General features: G+C 38.1%; 3 protein-coding genes across 3 annotated transcripts; 2 read left to right on the forward strand and 1 right to left on the reverse strand.

The window, feature by feature from the left end:
• The first annotated feature begins 1,420 nt into the window (after positions 1 to 1,420).
• Positions 1,421 to 2,188, forward strand: LOC18020658 (calcium-binding protein CML37). The gene has a single exon (XM_006403332.2). The coding sequence runs from the start codon at positions 1,535 to 1,537 to the stop codon at positions 2,087 to 2,089; it is 555 nt and encodes a 184-aa protein (XP_006403395.1). The 5' UTR covers positions 1,421 to 1,534; the 3' UTR covers positions 2,090 to 2,188.
• Positions 2,189 to 7,953: 5,765 nt separating this feature from the next.
• LOC112087553 lies at positions 7,954 to 10,546 on the reverse strand. Its single transcript, XM_024157462.1, has 4 exons — positions 9,041 to 10,546; positions 8,581 to 8,956; positions 8,331 to 8,502; positions 7,954 to 8,236 (listed from the first exon to the last, which is right to left on the reverse strand). Exons 1-4 carry the CDS (start codon positions 10,544 to 10,546, stop codon positions 7,954 to 7,956), a joined length of 2,337 nt encoding a protein of 778 aa, XP_024013230.1.
• Positions 10,547 to 15,637: 5,091 nt separating this feature from the next.
• Positions 15,638 to 18,697, forward strand: LOC112087554. The gene is made up of 6 exons (XM_024157463.1): positions 15,638 to 16,483; positions 16,684 to 17,199; positions 17,453 to 17,507; positions 17,630 to 17,870; positions 17,948 to 18,029; positions 18,155 to 18,697. The coding sequence occupies exons 1-6, from the start codon at positions 15,638 to 15,640 to the stop codon at positions 18,695 to 18,697; spliced, it is 2,283 nt and encodes a 760-aa protein (XP_024013231.1).
• Positions 18,698 to 19,384: the final 687 nt, after the last annotated feature.

Raw genomic sequence — 19,384 nt, forward strand, 5'->3', positions numbered from 1 at the left:
GGCAGTAATTAACCTTCGAAGACTTGGGTACAAAGGAGTTATAATATGTGGTGACTTGCAAGGTCTTTATGTACCTCTTCAACAAACCCAGAGTCTGATCAACTCACATGAAGGCCAACATCTACCATGGGCGACGTTTTTACACTACTCAATGTGATTTTACATTTAGGAAGGTTAATCGTACAGCTAATAGAGATGCTGATGACTTAGCAAAGAGAGCTAGGATATCATTGCAAAATCATGTAATTAAACGGCTGTTGTAACTTGTAAGGCTCTTTTATTTTATGGAATGAACAAATTGGCGACAAAAAAAAGTAACATTAATACGAATATTGAGAAGAATAGATAAAAGGTGAAGGTGAAGACGAAAGTGGAAAGCTAATTTTAGTCAAATACTCAACAAAGTAAACATCTACCTTTATATATACATGCAAAACTAAGGTCGACCTATTTTAGCTGTAATTAATGTCGACTTATACGTATAAAACATTCTGTAAAAAATGCGTTGATATATTAAATGGGCAAACTATTGTTGTCATTAAATTTAGTAATGAATTTCAAATTATATGGTGAATGATTCGTTATGTTTTTTTCTGTTAGCAAGTGGAAGCATATTTTAACTGTTATAGTTTTGTCAACTGAATCATTATGGTGCTAAATTCAATATTCAGTGGTTCTTCGATTTTTTTTTTTAATTTTTAAGAATAAATAATATTTGTGGTTTAATTTATAAAGATATCAAGTAGTTTAATTTATGGTTAAAATCGCATATAATTTATTTCTAAGTATTATTTATGTATTTTTGTTGGCATCACAAAAAGTATTTTTGTCAACTGAATCATATATGGTGCTGAATTCAATATTCAGTGAGTTTTTAGATTTTAGATTTTTATTTTTATTTTTATTTTATATACTTTTGAAGAATAAATTTTTGTTGCCATCACAAAAAATATTAGTCTTAGGATATAAATTATAAAGCAAAAAATTGTGTAAATAAAAGTAAAATATTCATTAATTTTATAAAAATGTCAAGTGGCTGTGACTCAATAGGGAGAGAATCAAATAATCAAAGCCTAAATCAACAACTTAACTAACAAAATAATCAAACCACGTGTCAACACAACACTGGAAACGTAAAGTCAACAGCTTAATTAACCAAAGCATTTTAGAATAAAACCTCATGTCCACACAACACAACATCGTCAAAGTCAAGGCCAAGGTTTGCTTACACTAGTCGTCCATTGTCATCACAATACGTAATAAAAGCTCCAATAATAGTTATTACGAAAATAGCCCTAGTCGTCCTCAACTTGACTTCATTGCGGAGGAAACTTCCCGGCCACCACCGCGCAACCGCCTCTGTCTTTAAATATTTTCCCAATTATTCAAACCCGTGTTTTAACCGTCGAACAATCAAGAATCTCCCCACTTACACGCATTGACATATGTTTATATATAAACCACCATCTTTGGAAGAATTTGTATCGAACAATTAATTTCAGAGCTTCAAGATTTATTAAATTCAAATCAAGAAATGACTCTCGTTGACATCCAGAAATCTCCCTTGTCAAGACTGTACAAGAAATATTTCTCGAGAAAATCACAACCGTCAGGAAAACTTGAAGACGAAGAAGCAAGAAGAAGCAGCACCAGCACCAGCTCGTTGAATGTCGACGAGCTAAGAACCGTGTTTGACTATATAGATGCGAACTCGGACGGGAAAATCTCTTGTACGGAGTTGCAGAGCTGCGTTAGCCTCTTGGGCGGCGCGTTGTCGTTAAGCGAGGCGGAGGAGGTCGTGAAGATCTCGGACGTCGACGGAGACGGGTTAATGGATTTTGCGGAGTTTATGAAGCTGATGGAAGGAGAAGACGGTAGTGACGAGGAGAGGCGGAGGGAGCTGAAGGAGGCGTTTGGGATGTATGTGATGGAGGGGGAAGAGTTTATCACGGCGGCGAGTTTACAGAGGACGCTGAGTCGACTCGGAGAGTCATGTACGGTTGATGCATGTAAGGTCATGATTCGGGGATTTGATCAGAATGGTGATGGAGTTCTCAGCTACGACGAGTTTGTTCTGATGATGCGATGAGATAACTTATTATTTGTCTTGCTTCAAATTTTATTTATTAAACCATTCTTTTGTATCTTGGTTTGGTATCTGATCTTCATAATAAAACGTGGTTTGTAATATAGTTCATTTATATAACTCTTTTCTTTTCTTATACAGATATGAGATTTTGGACCAATCTTGATTAAACCAATTGGTTATAGCCAAAATTTTATAAAAATGGTATGTGTAAGCAGAACTGTCGTACATTATCTATAACAGGAACACATCTGTTTTCCAACTCCAAAATCTTACACTTTATAGGAGAAATGTACAAAAATGAACATCAACAATCTTTGATTGAGAAGCAGGCTTGAGATAAAGAAACAAATACAATACATTTTTGTTTGTAGAGTTTGTTTTCGGAGAACTGATGAAAAATTGTTCTTCTATGATGATTTTAGCTACAAGTCTACAACGATGTGAAGCTTCAGCTCCACCGTTGTTTTCCACGTGTTGTAATCCTTAGGCTCGAGCTCTGCAGTGATTGCGTAGGATCCTTAATCTCTGTCTGGATGGATAGAAAGCCAAATGGATTCAGATCATCTTCCGCATACACCAAAATAGCTTCTTATGGTTTAAAAATTCCGTCCCTTTGATAAGATTCAGGTAGCAAAAGGGGTTAGAGAACATGTACTTCTCAAGATATATATTACTTTATGTTTGAAAGACAATTTGCAAATAATACTTTTGAAATTCTGGAGGATTTTTTTCTTGTTTTTCAAATCTGTATTTTAGTGATCTGCTCTCTAAAATTGTAGGTACAATAACTTCTGCAATTTCAGTTCAAAGAGGGCAAAAGAAAGACGAGATGAGTCTGACCTTCAGCTTAGTTATGATCTAGCCATGGCAGAATATAAATTGATATTGACCCTTAAATCCTCAAGATGACTAAGAGCCCATAGCTCAACTGGTTGATTTGAGTGGCTTTTCGAACGAGACCATATAACATACTCTGGTCCTGGACTTGAGGGAATGTACGGGATTTGGCCCAGAACCTCTTAGTTATTCAAAAAAAAATCCTCAAGAGATTGTCATAAGAGTTCCAACTCAGTACCTTGACGAGGTTGTAGAAAGAATCACATGTATTACAGGAATACATTCTTCCATATGTTGGGATCTAAATGACTGTTTTGAGAGGATATCTTTTAGTAGAACATAATACACAAATCACTTGTATTGATCACCAAAGCGATAGTAATTATGATGTCAATTTGGAAATTGCACACATTGTAATAGAGTCATCAGTTCTCACAAGACAAAACTCTACAACAAAGATGTTTTGTATTGGTGTCTTCACTACAAGAAAAACTAACATTATTAGCTCATGATTAATGCTAAATTAAGGTTTTGATAGTGTTTTCATGAACGCTGTGACCGCCGGAGCTATAATAGGGTACCCACACAAGTAGCGTGTTTGAGAGATGCTATAATATGGACATATAATATAGCGTATTTGTTATGCTGTTTTCAGACTATTGGTAGCTCATGTTTGCGCTGTTTAAATATTAATAGTAGCTATGATATATTGCCATTCATTTATTTAAAACAGCATTTTTGTGAACTTGTTAAATTCTTTTTCGTAGTTCAAATCGCATGCTGTTTTTTTTTTGCAGCTCTTTTTTATTGTTGTCGTCTATATTGTGGTGCCATTTTTTTTCTAGCTTTGTTATGATCTGTTGTATCTTTATTTTTTTGCTATAGAAAATGCAATAACGGTTTTTTTTTTGCAATTCGAAATTTCTATATTTCGGTTCTGTATTCCTGTTCCAGGTTGTGTCATTCCAAGGGAGTTCAATAACAGAAAATACAAACTCCAATATGAAAAATTCATTACATAGTGTTCAATTCAGTAAACTAATCGAGAGTGACATAGTACAGTACACACACGACCAAACAACAGACGATAAATACTAAAACAGTCATAATCCATTGACAACAAATTCAAGCGAAAATGTCAAAGGAATCTTACGTATCTTCAGATGATGATGACTTTATCCTCTGGCCAAGCAATTGATGTTCCCAGCGCGTCTTCCATACACTCAATCTCGGATGAACTTCTCCAAACCTTTGCATCTTTGATTTTAACAACGTCAACCCATACTCTAACTGCATTTGGACCAAGTAGAACAAAATGGACAGTTTGGAGTTGATTGTTCGAAGTCCACCTTCCTTCAGCTACCACACGTTTCTGTCCGGTAACATCCATTAGCATGCACTTCTGGTTTTCTTTGCCAAGTTTCTCTACTATGAATTGCTGCTGCTGGTACAATTTGCATATATTAACATATATGAAACATATTGAGGTGATAGCCAAACATTTATCATCACAAAAGGAAATCATAGTACCCGAGTTTCAGATGGTGGAGACTCCGAAAGAGATTGAGATTTCTTCATAGGGGCTGGTGGTGTTGTTGCAGATTTCTCAAATGGATGTGTAGAATCCGGCGTTGTTTCAAAGACAACCCTATTCACCGGCCACACTACAAATTTATTCAGCGAATCCTCAAGATCTAGTAGTTCTGTTGTCGGCCGCCACAGAAAGGTATTTGGTTCCTTCACAACATCTACAAATACTTTCACAGCATTTGGTCCGAGTGGAAGTCCATTAACTAAAGCCTTCGGTTCACGAGACTGCCATCGTCCTTCGGCCACAACTTCTTCGTCATTACTTGCCCAATTAAGTAACTTGCAGAGGTTGCGAGAACTCGAGCTGGGACTCTGGTTTACATAACTTAAAAAATGAGATGCAAGTACAAACAAAACCAAATGAAGGAATTTCATGTGGATTCGATGCTTACCAGTGGTGGAAGATCTTCTAACTCAGAACTGTCTCCGTAAACAACAGCAAAATTTTGAGGCCAAGCAATCATTTCTCCAGCTGCTTCCTCAATAGTTAACATATTTCGTGCAGGTCTCCACAGAAAAGCCTCTGGTTTTGTTACTGTTTCCACAAGAACTTTGTATGAATTAGGACCTAGTGGTATATTATTGACAAAGTCCTCCGGTTCAGCTGATAGTATACGCCCTTCTGCGACTTTGTCATCCGTACCTGTCCAGTCAAACAACAAGCATTTTGCTTGTAGTCTTTTGTTCACACTCTGTATTCACAAACATATACCATATGTAGTTATAGACGCCGTCGTAATAACTCAAATACAATAGTAAGGGTTTAGTTAACACTTACTCTTGCTGCAGAATTCTCTCCTACTTCAACCTCCGCTTTCTGAAACATAATATATACTATTACCAATTCATATATACAGCAGAACGAGTATGTATGTAGTTGAACTGATTTTTTTGGAGCACTAACCTGAGTCTGCATCATTGACAGTTGCTCCTGTAAGTCCTGCACCTGCTTCATCAATCTGAACTGATTTTTTTGCATGTCCTCCATATACTTATTCTTCATTTGGTAACAAGCAAATTTTGTCTGGCTCATCCCTCTACCCATAGCTCGGAGTCTCCCCGGATTGTCAGGTCCTAAAACCTGTGATAGTATATCTTCTTTTGGATTTGACGTTTGTGAAGAAGGAGCATCGGACTCTACTAACTCGGCGGCCTTTTTCTGGTTGTATTAAAATGTTGTTACGTTAAAAATTTTAGTATACTCATGCAACCACACGGAAAATATATCTATTTACAATAAAGAAGCTTACAATCTTTTCAGCTGCATTTGTATTGACTGCTGTGCTATCCTTCTTTGTTCTTGACTTGACCCATACCTTCACTCTCGTCACTTCCGAAGGCTGTGAGCTTTGTTGTTTCTGTAACACATGAAAGTTCGTTTTTAAAAGAGGACATTGCTGTAAAAAAGATAAAAAAGGACATCGCTGAAAAACAGAAATAAGAATTACCATCTCCTCAGCTAGTCGGACCATTCCCTTCCTGCTACAAGTATGCGGAATCTGCTTTTGTCTTCTTTCTTTGTATTTGTCACTGACAAGCTGTAAACATATATGAGTTAAACGTATATAAAACGAAAAGGTGAGTGCTGTGAGTTACCTTAAACGCATGACTGGTTTTCAACTTCACAAATTTACGCCACTCTGCGGGTGGAATATTTTTCGTTCGCAGCTTCAACCTGTCCGAAATGTTCTTACACTTCCTCCTTATCTGTCCAACTAATCTCGATTTGGATGCCCTCCAAATACAGCCCATCTGCTTAAAAACGGCAACCTTCTGGAACTCTTCATCTAATTCGAACCTTGTCTGTTTTTCAATTACAATAATTACCTTGTATATTGAATCACAAGTCACATATTAATATAACCATTATTGCTATTATTATACATATGAATACCTGTACAGATTTCCAAAGGACGGTCCTCAACTCCTCACCTATCTTCCTCCAATCCTCAATTAAGACAGGCACATGTTCACGAACCAAAGGACCTAAATATGAAGACAGCTTTACCGATCCTGGTCCACACGGTTCTCCCATGTATGTGAAATCAATCCTTATACGGCTATTTGGATCTCTTGCTATGTCCTTCATCTTCGTCGGTCCTCTATGCCTTTTCTGCTGAGGGACAGTAGGAGGGCCTTCCGAGTCAAGCGTATGGAGTGGTGATTCTGGCACAGTAGTGTCTACCTCAGGTACTTTGTGTGCTCCTTCATTCATAGTCTGATCTTCAGTGTTCATGTTTACGTCGGGGCTCTGAATTTCATCGTTGTATGTAGATTGTTCAGTTCGTTCTGAACATCATCTGGCTGTTGTAGATGATCATCCGGTGTGTCACAACCGTCAGTCTGAGTCTGCGTCACCGTGGTTGGTTAGGGATATATGGTACGAATAAACTCAACCTCATTCACTGGTTTCTTCCTTTTTACACCTCTCTTCTTCTGACCCATAATGAATTACCTGAAAACACCATCCAATCCATGTAACTCTGTAATTGACATAATTCAAAAGTAATGAAGACTCAACCAGGCAGACTGATAATCTATATTTTTTCTAAAGAAATAGCATTAGCTAGACATAAATCCCTTCACAATCACTTCTTGCAATTGGAGCATCATTGTCTGTATCTTCTAAGTCCATATCAACATCAGTGGGTAAAGGTCCAACATCTGCATGTCCGTCGTCACATTCCTCTTCTTTATAGCTTCTTGTGGGGCATCTCAGGACAACATACCAGCTCGAAGACTCAAGATCCCTCGAGTAAAAAACCTATTTCGCTAGAGATGCTAGTATGAAAGGATCTCGCGCAAATGATACTTGGCTATGATTCAGGTTTACTAGTGTGAAGCCATCTTCAACCTTAACCCCATTCCCTCTGACAGCCCACTGGCATCTGAAAATTGGTATATAGAAAACATTGTAATCTAACAAAATTATGTCGACAACTCTTCCGTAGTAGGAAACAAGGTCTGCTACTTGAGCAGTATCACGAGCACTTGCTCTGCACATCGCCGTTGCCTCATAGAAAACATCACTATTCTGACTTTGCCTGTCAACAGAGATTGTGTGGAACCGCAGCCCATTGATAACATATCCGGTGTAAAAACGTGCAGTACAGCGCGATCCAAAGGCTAACCATTTGAGAGTTTCGTCATGGGCTTCAGAATCAATACGTATCTAGCAATGAAAATAAACAACGAGTCAGATACAATATACTACAGTTGACTATATTTTAGGGTATATACACAACAACTCGCCAGTTTTTTCAACCAATCAGCAAAATTCTTAGTGTGCATATTCCACATGAAAGTAGCATCACGCCTACACCTTCCATTACTATCCTAAAGAGATTGCAAATGCATGCTTGCAAATTTTTGAATAAATTAGTTTAACTAGTTTTATAGACGGTAATTTAAAAAATGAAAAGGAAAACTGTACTGGCTTACTCAACATATGGTTCGACAATGCAGTATTTTGAAGGACAGCCAAATGGGCTATTTTCTTGTCTAGTGAGAGTAATAGTCTTAGCTGCGGATATTGGCCGACCTTCAAGTATGGTTCTACTTTCGTACTCAACATTACGTTCAGTTTTGTCCTCCACACTGGTGGTTTTCTTCAAAAACAGATTGCAGAACTGCATACATTCCTTCGATAGGTAAGACTCAGCTATGCAGCCCTCTGGTCTTGCAGGATTTCTTACGTAATCCTTCAATATTTTCATGTGCCTGTAAAATAAGAATTGTAGTCAAAACAAATAAGTTAAATAAGATAAACAAGACACTAACAAATTCGAATAACAAACAGGACTACAATACTTGCCTCTCAAATGGATACATCCATCTGAAGTGGACTGGTCCACCCAGTCTGGCTTCTCTTCCTAGATGGAGACACAAATGCACCATTATATCGAAGAAGCTGGGTGGAAAAAACCGCTCAAACATACAAAGAGTCTCCACTATTTCAATCTCCATTACTGCAATCTGCTCTCTATCTATAACTCGTTGACACAGCTTGTTAACGAAAGCACATAAGCGTATAATAGCAACTCAAGGTCCTTTAGGTAGCAGACCTCGTAATGCAACTGGCAGAAGTTGTTGCATCAAGACGTGATAGTCATGAGACTTCATTCCCATGATGTTAGGGTTATCTACAGATACGCACCTCGAAATGTTGGAGCAATACCCATCTGGTCCTTTGAATTCATGTAGCCGACTGCAGAATATTTTCTTTTCTTCTTTGGACAACGACCACGGTGCTGCAGGCAGATAGGTTCTCTTTCCTTGTGGTCTAGGGTGCAAATCCTTCCTGATCCCAAGTACTTGAAGATCTTTACGTGCATTGAGGCCGTCCTTTGATTTTCGACAATGTAGCAGTGTTGAAACTATGCTCGCGGCTACATTTCTCTCCATATGCATCACATCTAAGTTATGTCTTACCGGTATTTCCTATCATTTAGAAAACGTTAACCCTTTGAGCAATTAGAGAACCATATAATATTGAACGCAAAAGTGTAAAAATTGAATTATTACCTCCCAGTACGGAAGATTGAAAAAAATCGACCGTTTCTTCCACCTTGATAGCTCTTCCTCATCTATTACGACTTCTTCCTCATCTTCAGACTCACTGTCGATTTCATCACTATCAGAATTACACTCTTCAACGGGTACTAAAGTTCGTTTCCGTTTCCTACTATCCTCTTTCATTTTCCCAAAGTTGTTTTTGTAATTCCTTAGAAGGGTGTAAATGTTATGACCAGTTAGTATCCGACCATTCCTCCCGTGCTCATTTTTACCATCAAACCATGCCTTCTTCCCACGGTGTTGATGTGTAGGTGACAGCCATTTCCTATGACCCATGTAGACATGCTTTCTACTATTAGACAACCACATACTGTCGGTGTGTTTTCCACACAAAGGACAATCCATCTTACCTTTCACTTTGCACCCTGCGAGATTCCCGTAAGCTGGTAGGTCACTAATGGTCCAAAGAAGCATCGCCTTCAAAGTAAAAGTGGTACCACTTAGTGCATCGTAAGTAAGCACGCCCTTCTCCCAAAGCTGGTTCAGATCATCTATCAGCGGTTCTAAGTATACATCTATACTATTTCCTGGTTGTTGCGGACCAGGAATCAACAAAGAAAGCATTATGTTCTCCTTCGCCATGCATAGATTAGGAGCCATATTATAATTAACCAAAAGAGCAGGCCAACTGCTGTACCTTGTATTCTTCATGTTGAATGGATTAAAGCCATCAGTTGATAGTCCAAGCCTAATGTTCCTTTCCTCAGCGGCAAATGAAGGGAATTTGGCGTCCATATGCTCCCATGTTACTGAATCAACCGGATGACGAAGCTTTCCATCACTGTTCTTATTAGTACTATGCCACCGTAATTCTCTTGCTGTTGCCTCTGACCTAAACATCCTTTTCAGACGCGGAATAATGGGAAAGTATCTCAATACTTTCTGTGGGACACCAACCTTTGGTTCACCAGTGTGCGCATTGGTCTTCCATCGTGATGCTTTGCACTTGGGACAACTGTCTAGCTTCTTGAACTTTTTAGTAAAAAGGCAGCAATCATTAACACAAGCGTGTATCTTCTGGTATCCCATGTTGAATGACTTAAAAAATTTCTTGACATCATACAAGGATGTGTGAAGGACATTGTCTTCGGGCAACATCTTGGGTAGTGTCTCAAGCAGGTCGTTGAAACTCTTATCCGACCATCCATTTTGAGTCTTAAGCCTGAACAGAGAGACAGTAGCGGATATCTTACTGTGGTTTTCGCATGTAGGATACAAAGGGGTTTCAGCATCAGCTAGCCTTGCCAGAAACTCATCCTCTTTGTTGTCTAATCCCTCAGCAACATCAACTAATTCAGATCTTTTAGCTAACTCTTCGTCTAAGTACTCTGCAGCCTGAAATAACCCTAAAATCTCTTCGTTCCACTCTCTACCCTTTATAGTATCATCTTCTGAATTTGCTGTACCTTCACCGTGATGATACCAGTCACTTCTACGCTTGTAAGCCTCTTCCATTCTTTTTGTCACCAGATGATCGATTACATCACCAGTTGAGTGTCGGTCTACATTCCGACAGTCAACACAAGGACACACTATCATATCAACACCTCATAATGCAGAAGCAACTGCATTTACGAAATTAGTTGCACCTATCTCGTATGCTGGATCAGCTCTGAAAGTCCATTTCCATTAAAAAGAAATCAAAATTAATAATGTAAACTACAAACCCCATACTCTATAAGTGATTAGCTATATTTGAACTTTATACCTGCAAAGGTAAACCCACGCCTTGTCCAGCATTATCTGGTCTAATCTTTATGAAATCGTTAGCAGAACTAGTCAATCACAAGCGTTGTTGAAACATCAACAACACCCTGAAACATATGTATATTACGCAAACGAAAACAGCACTAATCTAACCAGTGCTCCTTATGCAAGCAGACAATAAACACAAATGGACCCAAAGTTATAAAGTAGCTCAGGAAGAAAAAAAGTTCTACATGCAAAGGAAATCTAAACCCAGATATTCAATTACAACCCTCTAAATCAGTTATAATCACCTGTGAGACCGATTTCTTGACAAAGTCGGGCAGGAGTATGTTGTATCTTTCGTCTCCACCCTCTCGACACCTCTTCAGTTTTGACTCCTAACCCTCGTGTCATAATAATGAAAAAATCTAGCATATTTGATAGTGAAATCAAGCAGAAAGACAAACTTAATTTTAGGTTTCTAAGATTCAGAATCAGTGTTACTTTTTAATCCAGGATTCGACCAAAGATATGGATGCAAACGGTCGAGATTCTTCTGGTTCAGCCGATGAAGAGCAGATCGTAGAGACCGGAGTAATTCGTGGAGGTATAGATCGAGTTAGTCGCTTTGTGACCGAGCCGTGAACTCGAATCGGACAAAGAGAAATCACTGTTGAAAACCCTAGACGATGTGTTCTTTTTAATTTTTGTTTTATGTTTTTATTAATGTTTATTTTAGTTTACAACACTCTTTTTTTGGCTAAGTGTTGGTGGGTTTAGATGTTTTATGCGAGCCAAAGTGTTAATTCAGCTTCCCGCTTATATTTTTTTAATGTAACATTATTTTTCTGCTATTACAGCTTTGTCCGCTTCCGTTTACCGATTTTCATAACAGTTATGATAATTACGCTATCCAACAGTGCTATCAATAAGCCATTTTCTTGTAGTGCTTTATCACAAACCACATGCTCCTGAAATAATAAAAAAATGTTGATGTTTTGCTGTTCCAAGACAGATGTTATCATGTGATATTTTATAAAATTCTCATCTGCGCTGTATATGGAGTAATCGGTTCTTACATATTTTTGTAAAATTTGAATTGAATAAAAAACTTATGTAGACCAAACACTAACATAAATGGTTTGGTTTAACTATTAGTAAAAAAATCATGATTATGTAATTTGTATAATCTCAAGTGATAAAACCTTTCAAATAATTTTTTATTAACATCAAATATAAAACAAATACACATTTATGTGCCCAGTCTAGCGAGGAGGTGGCTGGTCTTTTGTCTATAGGTGGTTGATGCTGGTTTTCGAGTGTCTATGTGCAAGAATTGGTAGTCCTCTTTGGCTTATCCCTAGTCGGCATACAAAGTTTTTTCCTTGAGTCTATGTTTCAACTCAAGTGCTTTGTCTCCAATCATTATCGTGTAGAATGTGTGCTTTGTTCTATTTTTAAACTAGCGTTTGTTTCTGCATCGGCTATTTCTGGTTGTGTTTGGTTTAAAACTTTCTTCGAAGGCTTTTTCGAGGCACACGTTGTCTATGGTTTTTAGTTTCTAGAATCTTGAGCTTTTAGTTCATTTGTGATTTCTGCGCTTATGTACTCTTACATCTATGTTTGCTTCTCGATGGTAGGTGAAAACACTGGATTTTTACCATTTTTATATATCACTTTTAATGTCTTATGCAGATGTTTTAACTCTGTTTTTAATGTTTTATAAGTGATTTTTATGTTTTGGAGTGCATTTGAGAGCAAAAGTATATTTTGGATAAATTCAAGCTGCCAGAAGTTTGACAACCAATGATGAACTTCTCACCGTCTGATAATCCCCAAATTTGGAGATATTATAGAGGAGAAAACTAGCTTTCCAATGCAATTGTAATGGAAGCAATCCAACAATTAGATTTCCAGATATCATCAATGTACTGAAAGCGAATCAACACAGTCCGGAAGGTGAAGTAGCTCTCACCCATGGCCAAGGCATCCTGCACCACGGCTCAGCCTTTCTCGCCTGCGGTGGACTCATTTCCGAGTATCAGAAGCCCAACTCAAGGCCCAAGTTATTCCCTGCACTTATTCTACAAACCTTAGATGCCTCGAGAGGAGGTGAGACTATAATACATTATCTTTAGGGTTTTTACAACTAAGTCTTTTTCATGCTTTAGATTAAGCACTTCATTTTTAAGTTTTAGGTTTTACTTCTATGCTTTTGTAGAAGGCTTTCTCGCAAACTCTGTATCCAATAAGAGAAGCTTTTCTTTAACATTTATCTTTTTACTTACCTGCTTTTTTATTTCAAAACTAATGATGAAGTTAAGCTAAGCTATGTCTGAGTAGTTACCTTGTTGGGTAAAAATACAATCAAAAGAGACCTTATGATCGAAAACATCTAGGGTTTTTTAGATTAAAGATTTCTTTTTTAAATGATTCTCTCATTCATCCCGATCCTAATGTTGTATGCTGGCTTGATCACATATCATCTGATCTAAGGTTTAATCAGAGCCACGACAGTGATGTATTAGATTGCCTGATCTGGATCTTATGGATGTAACCGTCGTAGGAGACGAAAGCTACCTACGGAGGGGACGTGAGCCGAGATGAATTCTGTTTAGTTATTGCATGATCTCTCTCGCGGCAAGAGATGAAAGCTACTAGTCGAGTTTAAGTGATTAGATGATTAGGGTGACGACAGTTGGCTAATTTTACATGTGTCTATTCTAGTTCCAGAATAATAGAACATTCTTATCTAAATTTCTTTTATAGATCATGAACTCTAGAAATAAACCCTAATACCCAGCATTTTTTATCTATTGCTTTAAAACCTCTTTCTTTTACCTTTATTGCTCACTTAGTTTAGTAGAATAATGACACACAAAACCTCCTTTATCTGATTAGGTCTAAAATTATTTTTAGCATCAGTTAGAAATCCTCAACAAACTGATTCTTGTGGATTTAATTCCTAAGTATTACTGCGTTTACTGTGTACTTGCAGCTAAACGGATAAAATTTGTAGTTGTCCACTGTACCCACATCATTGGGGCACATATTTATGAGGATATTACTGTATCTGCCGGCTTTTTGGTTGTCTAATTTTTTGGCTAAGGCTAAAGTTTCACCAACTTTGTATTTTGTCGGTAAATTATACTTCCTATGTTTTATGGGATTTTTGCTAAAAATAACCTAAAACTTGACTTTGAATACAAAAGTAGACCCCTGAAAAAAAATTTGACAGAAATAACCTAAAGGGGTAGTGAAAAGACCATTTAATCCTGTATGAGTAAACAAAAAACGGATGTCCTAATTACCGTTTACACCCTGACGAAGTCTACTAAAGAGAGAAAGAAGTCTAATAGTAGACTTCGTTCATCGAAATGAAGTCTAATAGTAGACTTCGTTTGTCGAAATGAAGTATAATAGTAGACTTCGTTTATCGAAATGAAGTCTACTAAGTAATTAAATCTGGAAATTTAATTTTAAAATTTAGAAAAAATTATTTTGGTATCAAAATTATATTCATAAATTCTGTAATTGTAACCCAAATGTGAATAAATTATTTTTTCATATTGATAAATGGAAATTTATGTTTTTAAATTAAGTAGAAGAAAATCTATTATTTAGGTTTTAAAATTTGTAGACTTCTATATTGAAGTCTGCTAAACCGAATAAATTAACCTAACTGAAATTTAAACCGAAATTAAACCGGCCGGGAATAACTTCCCCTAACCAAGAAAAACTGCCCGTAACCGGGTAAATTTACCTAGTCCCCGTAAAATTACTAACCCTAACCGAAAAAACTTACCCGAATCGAACGGAATTACCAGACTATATAAATGAATTTTACAGATCCCGTAAAAAAAAGGTCGAAAGTTCCTGTTTTAAAAAAAAAAGTCGAAGGCGATTTCTGTTTCTCTTCTCCGGCGCTGCCGACTTACAGAACCGCCGCCGATAAACCCGTTCAGGCAAGTTTTCTTCTTCCAACCTCACCCCCATGCTTCCTTACTCCTCCGTATTCATCACCTTTCCGTTTTTGTAACCACCAGTGTCCATATCTGAAATTAAGGTTTTTTTTTTTGGCAGGTCTGCTTTCGCCGCTGGGGGTTAACGTCATTTCCTGCCTCAAAACGGTTAGTAGATGTCCTTCCGAAGATATATACTTAGCTATTCCTTGATTTCTTCTATCTTCCTGTAATTTTGTCTGTCGGGTTTGAGTACATAGGTTTTTTTTTTCAGATCTGGTTGCATTTTCTCGACGCCGGCTTTATCTAATCACGGCTGTAAACACTATTAACTTTGTAGATTCCATTTGGATGATTGGTTTTAGTAGACTTCATATACAGTATTTATCATGTATTGATTGCTTCGGTTGGCTTCAGTAGACTTCATATGCAGTATTTATGATGTTTTGATTGCTTCATGTGGCTTCCGAAGACTTCATATACTGTGTTTTTGATGTTTTGATTGCTTCGGTTGGCTTCAGTAGACTTCTCGACTCGGATTGTACTTAGAATGTGAAAGTAGACTTCCTTTTGCAAAAGTAGACTTCATTTTGCAAAAAGTAGATTTCATTTTGCAAACGTAGACTTCATTTTGTAAAAGTAGACTTCATGTTGCAAAAGTAGACTTCATGTTGCAAAAGTAGACTTCATGTTGCAAAAGTAGACTTCATTTTGTAAAAGTAGACTTCATTTTGTAAAAGCAGACTTCATTTATAAAAGTAGACTTCATGTTATCAAAAAGTAGACTTCAATTTGAAAAAGTAGACTTCATTCGTGTATAGTTTCAAACCGTTAGTTATAACTAGTTTTCTCATTAGAGCTTTGTTACCGTTGATGCAGAAATCTGTGTTAGATAATGGTGGCCTCTGAATTCCCTAGAAGACTGTACACCAAAGGCGGTGAGCCAGCTCCGGATAAAAGCATCGGCTATTATGCTGATGATTATAGGCTGGTACCTGCACTACGGTCAGCTCTACAAGAGGATGAATGGGAAGAGATTTACGAGTCATCGTTGGGTGTTTTCTTAAAGTTCCACGACTTGGATTTTGGTTGGGCTTCTAGGCTGGTGCACCACATGCTGACCTTTCAGATAGTTTGCAAGCAGAGGTACGAGATATGGAGCCTGATTGGTACCACTCCAGTTCGGTTTTCATTGCATGAGTTTGAGGAGATCACCGGACTCAACTGCGGGTTCGTGGATAACTTGGCTCTAGCTGATCTTGAGCTTTCCGATGAGATGCAGGCATTTTGGGAGCTAATGGGGGTCGATGTCGAGTTGGGCCCAAGCACTATCGAAATTATTGAAGCCTGTTCCAATTGCTCATCATTGTCTCGGGATGATAGGCTGCGTTTGGGATATCTTGGGATCTATGCTGGTTTCATAGGGGCAACGAGACCAGGCTTATCCACAAATGTCAACCATGCCAGACTAGTTATAGATCTCGAAGGTTTTAAGGAGTTCCCATGGGGAAGAATTGCTTTTCAGCATCTGATCAAGTCTGTTAAGGAGAAAGATCTCAGCAAAAACATTCATATAGAAGGATTTGAGCAAGCTCTTCAAGTGTGGGTGTACTATGCTCTGTCGGATTTTGCTGCTGAATTTGGCGAACCATTGCCAAATGATCCTACACCTCTTCTGCTGGCTTACAAAGGATCAAGAGGACGAAAGAACGCCAAAGCCAACATGCTAAAACAGCTATTAGTCATTCTCATTTAGAAGTCTTGTTCCGTAGTAGACTTCTATATAGTAATTAATTTACAAAGTAGACTTCAGGAGTAGACTTCATGTGTAGACTTCTATATAAAATCTTGTTAGAAGAAGACTTCAGTTGTAGACTTCAGTGGTAAACTTCATCCGAAGATTATTATATAGTAATTCATTTACTGATTGTGTTTTTCCAGGCTTGCATACAATGTTGCGTGGCTAAGGACTTGGCGGATATGTTTCCAGTTTGGGATGATGAGCAACAGGATCCTGATATTGTCAAGATTGTCAATGCAATCCATGACCCCCAATTCAAGTTTTCAAAAAACCACTGGCCTTTGGAATGTGTTCTGGGTGCACACATCGTCAAGGCAGAAGCAGGAAAGAGGAGCCTTCCCTCAGATGAATCAAGCCGCAAGAGAACCTGCACAGCCTCTGCCTCTGCCGCCTCTTTTATTGGTGATGAAGGGGTCAGAGTTGTCGCTATTATGAAAGCGCACTTAGACCAATGCTTCAAAAGCTTTTCAACCAAGATGCTGAATGGTCTTGGTAGCTGTGAAAAGCAGATCAAACTTCTCACCGACAAGGTTGAATCTGTAGAGCGCGCGGTAGAGGAGTTGACTACAGGGTCGGCAAAGCACACTGATGAAAAGGTTAAGGACAATGTAGAGCCAACCCAGCAGCAGGTCACTGGATCCAAGAAGCATGAAGGGGTTAGTACCAAAAAACCTCCGCCTACACGAAAACATTTCATGCAAACAAGATCACGCAAAGATAGGAACACTTAATACTAATATCATTTGAATTCGAACATGTTTAATAATGCTATGTACCGTGTGAGATTATTTACTTATGTTTTAAAAAATTGTGTTTCCAATTTCCAGATTATGATGAAACATGTTACTGAATTATAACAATGGTGGTGTTATTTGTATATTCATGCCTGTTTGTGACAATAAATTGCAGAGTAATTCAGAGAAAGAAGATGCTCCGATGAAAGATAATGTCAACGTTGGTGCGAGTGAGATTGTTAATGCCCCCGGGGATGCAAAAGGAAAGAAGGCTGCCTTGAAGGAAGAAGAGGCCCTGAGCCTAGCTTTTATGAAGTTGACCCGAAGACGTGTGATGTTGACTTCGACGCAGTTGCACTAGCTAAAAATGCCAAAGCAAGAGCAGCGACTCAGATAGTTGCCCGAGCAACGAGTGCCAGAAACCGACAGCTGACTGCGACACAGAAGAGTCCTTTCTTAGGAAATAGCACCGCAAAGGCGATCATTCTAACGTCGGCATCTCACTCCGGCCGTGTCCGTGGATATGATCCTTTCGATCAAACCAGTGTTAAGGCAAAGCATACTACTCTAATGAACTTTGTGAAAGCAAACCCGTAAGTAGACTTCTATACTTATGTAAGTAGATTTCATCATATTATTATTTTCCTGTCTGACTTTTTCACTTATACAGTGCCTATCCAAGACGTCCAAAAAAATCTTCGATCGACTGGTATTACATTCTCCGGACACCGACGAAATGGCTAGCTGATATGGTTAGTGTTTTACTATTTCATAGTAGACTTCATAGATAGACTTCATACGTAGACATAATATGTAGACTTCTGTAGTAGACTTCGTATGCAGACTTCACTCATGTCTTATTTTCATCAATGTGCAGCACATGGAAGCTTATATTAACTTACTCAGGCTGCGATTATCCAAGCATCCGGAGTGGTTTGTATCCGACTGGAATTGCTTCCTCAACTCCATGTTTGCTACGGTTTGGAGGCGTGACTACAATGACTTCAAAAACTCTGAGCCGAATAAAGATGGTTCTGGCAAACTTCTACCACCTGGAGCGTATTCGTACTACACAGGCGAATTACCTATCTACTGCCAGACTAAAAAGACGTGGGCCTATGAAGTCGACCATTTGTACTCAATGTTGCACATCACGGGGGACCATTGGGTAGCTATCGAAGTTTCATTTGTGACAAGGCATATCACGATATGGGATAGTCATGCGGGAACCAAACATGCATCTGACGACCAAATTGACGAAGCTGTGGAACCTCTGGCTGTTATGATACTCTACCTTCTTCAGACATGTGCACCCAAGACAAGTGGAGATTCCCCTACACGCCTTTCACACATTCGCGAGTACCAGGTATGGAGATACCTCAAAACTACCAGAGTGGTGATTGCGGAGTCTACTGCCTGAAGTACATCAAGTGTCATGCTTTGGATTTGCCATTTCCTCCACAACTTTGTGATAAAAAAATGCGACAAATCAGGGAAAAATGGCTGCAGAGATCTTTGACGAAATAGGTGCTAGGGGCCATGATAAGCTAGATGCAATCGGGCTGGATCTCTATGATAGAAAAATTTAGGGTATCCGTATTTAAAACTAACTTTGATTTTTATGGCAACTTTTGGGCTACTTACATAAATGACCTTCAATGTGATTGCAGGTCATTTTAGCAATTGGTAGATGATAGGTGTGGAAGTTTTTTGGCCACCTATTGTATAATTAAAATGCCAAATATGTTGTAATTTCGTTTAGGATATTGTATTTATACTGAAGTCTACGACTGAAGCCTACGAATGAAGTCTACTAAGTTGTAATTGTATTTGTACTGAAGACTACTAAGTAATTAACATGTTTGTATTTATAACTTTCTACGTAACACTGAATCCTGTGAAATATTATTGAATATGGACTACTGATAGTGTCTACAGAAAAAGTTAAGTAGAACTCATAAATATGTTGCTTACAATAAATATGAGTCTACAAACAAAGTCTACTACATAAGTCTACTAATGTCAATTAAACATGTAAGTAAACACAAAACATAAAAAATGGAGTCAACTAATTTCAACGCGGCCATTCATTTGCAAATCCAGGAAT

This window comes from Eutrema salsugineum, unplaced genomic scaffold (assembly GCF_000478725.1).
Source record: "Eutrema salsugineum unplaced genomic scaffold, Eutsalg1_0 scaffold_17, whole genome shotgun sequence".
Classification (NCBI taxonomy): Eukaryota; Viridiplantae; Streptophyta; class Magnoliopsida; order Brassicales; family Brassicaceae; genus Eutrema; species Eutrema salsugineum.

What these genes read in the sequence shown, in the direction of transcription:
- LOC18020658 (XM_006403332.2), top strand. Translation starts at nt 1,535, where the DNA reads ATGACTCTCGTTGACATCCAGAAATCTCCCTTGTCAAGACTGTACAAG.
- LOC112087553 (XM_024157462.1), bottom strand. Translation starts at nt 10,546, where the DNA reads ATGGAAGAGGCTTACAAGCGTAGAAGTGACTGGTATCATCACGGTGAA. An exon ending in TCAATCTTCCGTACTGGGAG is followed by an intron (nt 8,957 to 9,040) that starts GTAATAATTCAA and finishes TCTAAATGATAG; the next exon opens with GAAATACCGGTAAGACATAA. An exon ending in TCTGCCAGTTGCATTACGAG is followed by an intron (nt 8,503 to 8,580) that starts GTCTGCTACCTA and finishes AACGAGTTATAG; the next exon opens with ATAGAGAGCAGATTGCAGTA.
- LOC112087554 (XM_024157463.1), top strand. Translation starts at nt 15,638, where the DNA reads ATGGTGGCCTCTGAATTCCCTAGAAGACTGTACACCAAAGGCGGTGAG. An exon ending in ACATGCTAAAACAGCTATTA is followed by an intron (nt 16,484 to 16,683) that starts GTCATTCTCATT and finishes GTGTTTTTCCAG; the next exon opens with GCTTGCATACAATGTTGCGT. An exon ending in GATCCAAGAAGCATGAAGGG is followed by an intron (nt 17,200 to 17,452) that starts GTTAGTACCAAA and finishes AATAAATTGCAG; the next exon opens with AGTAATTCAGAGAAAGAAGA.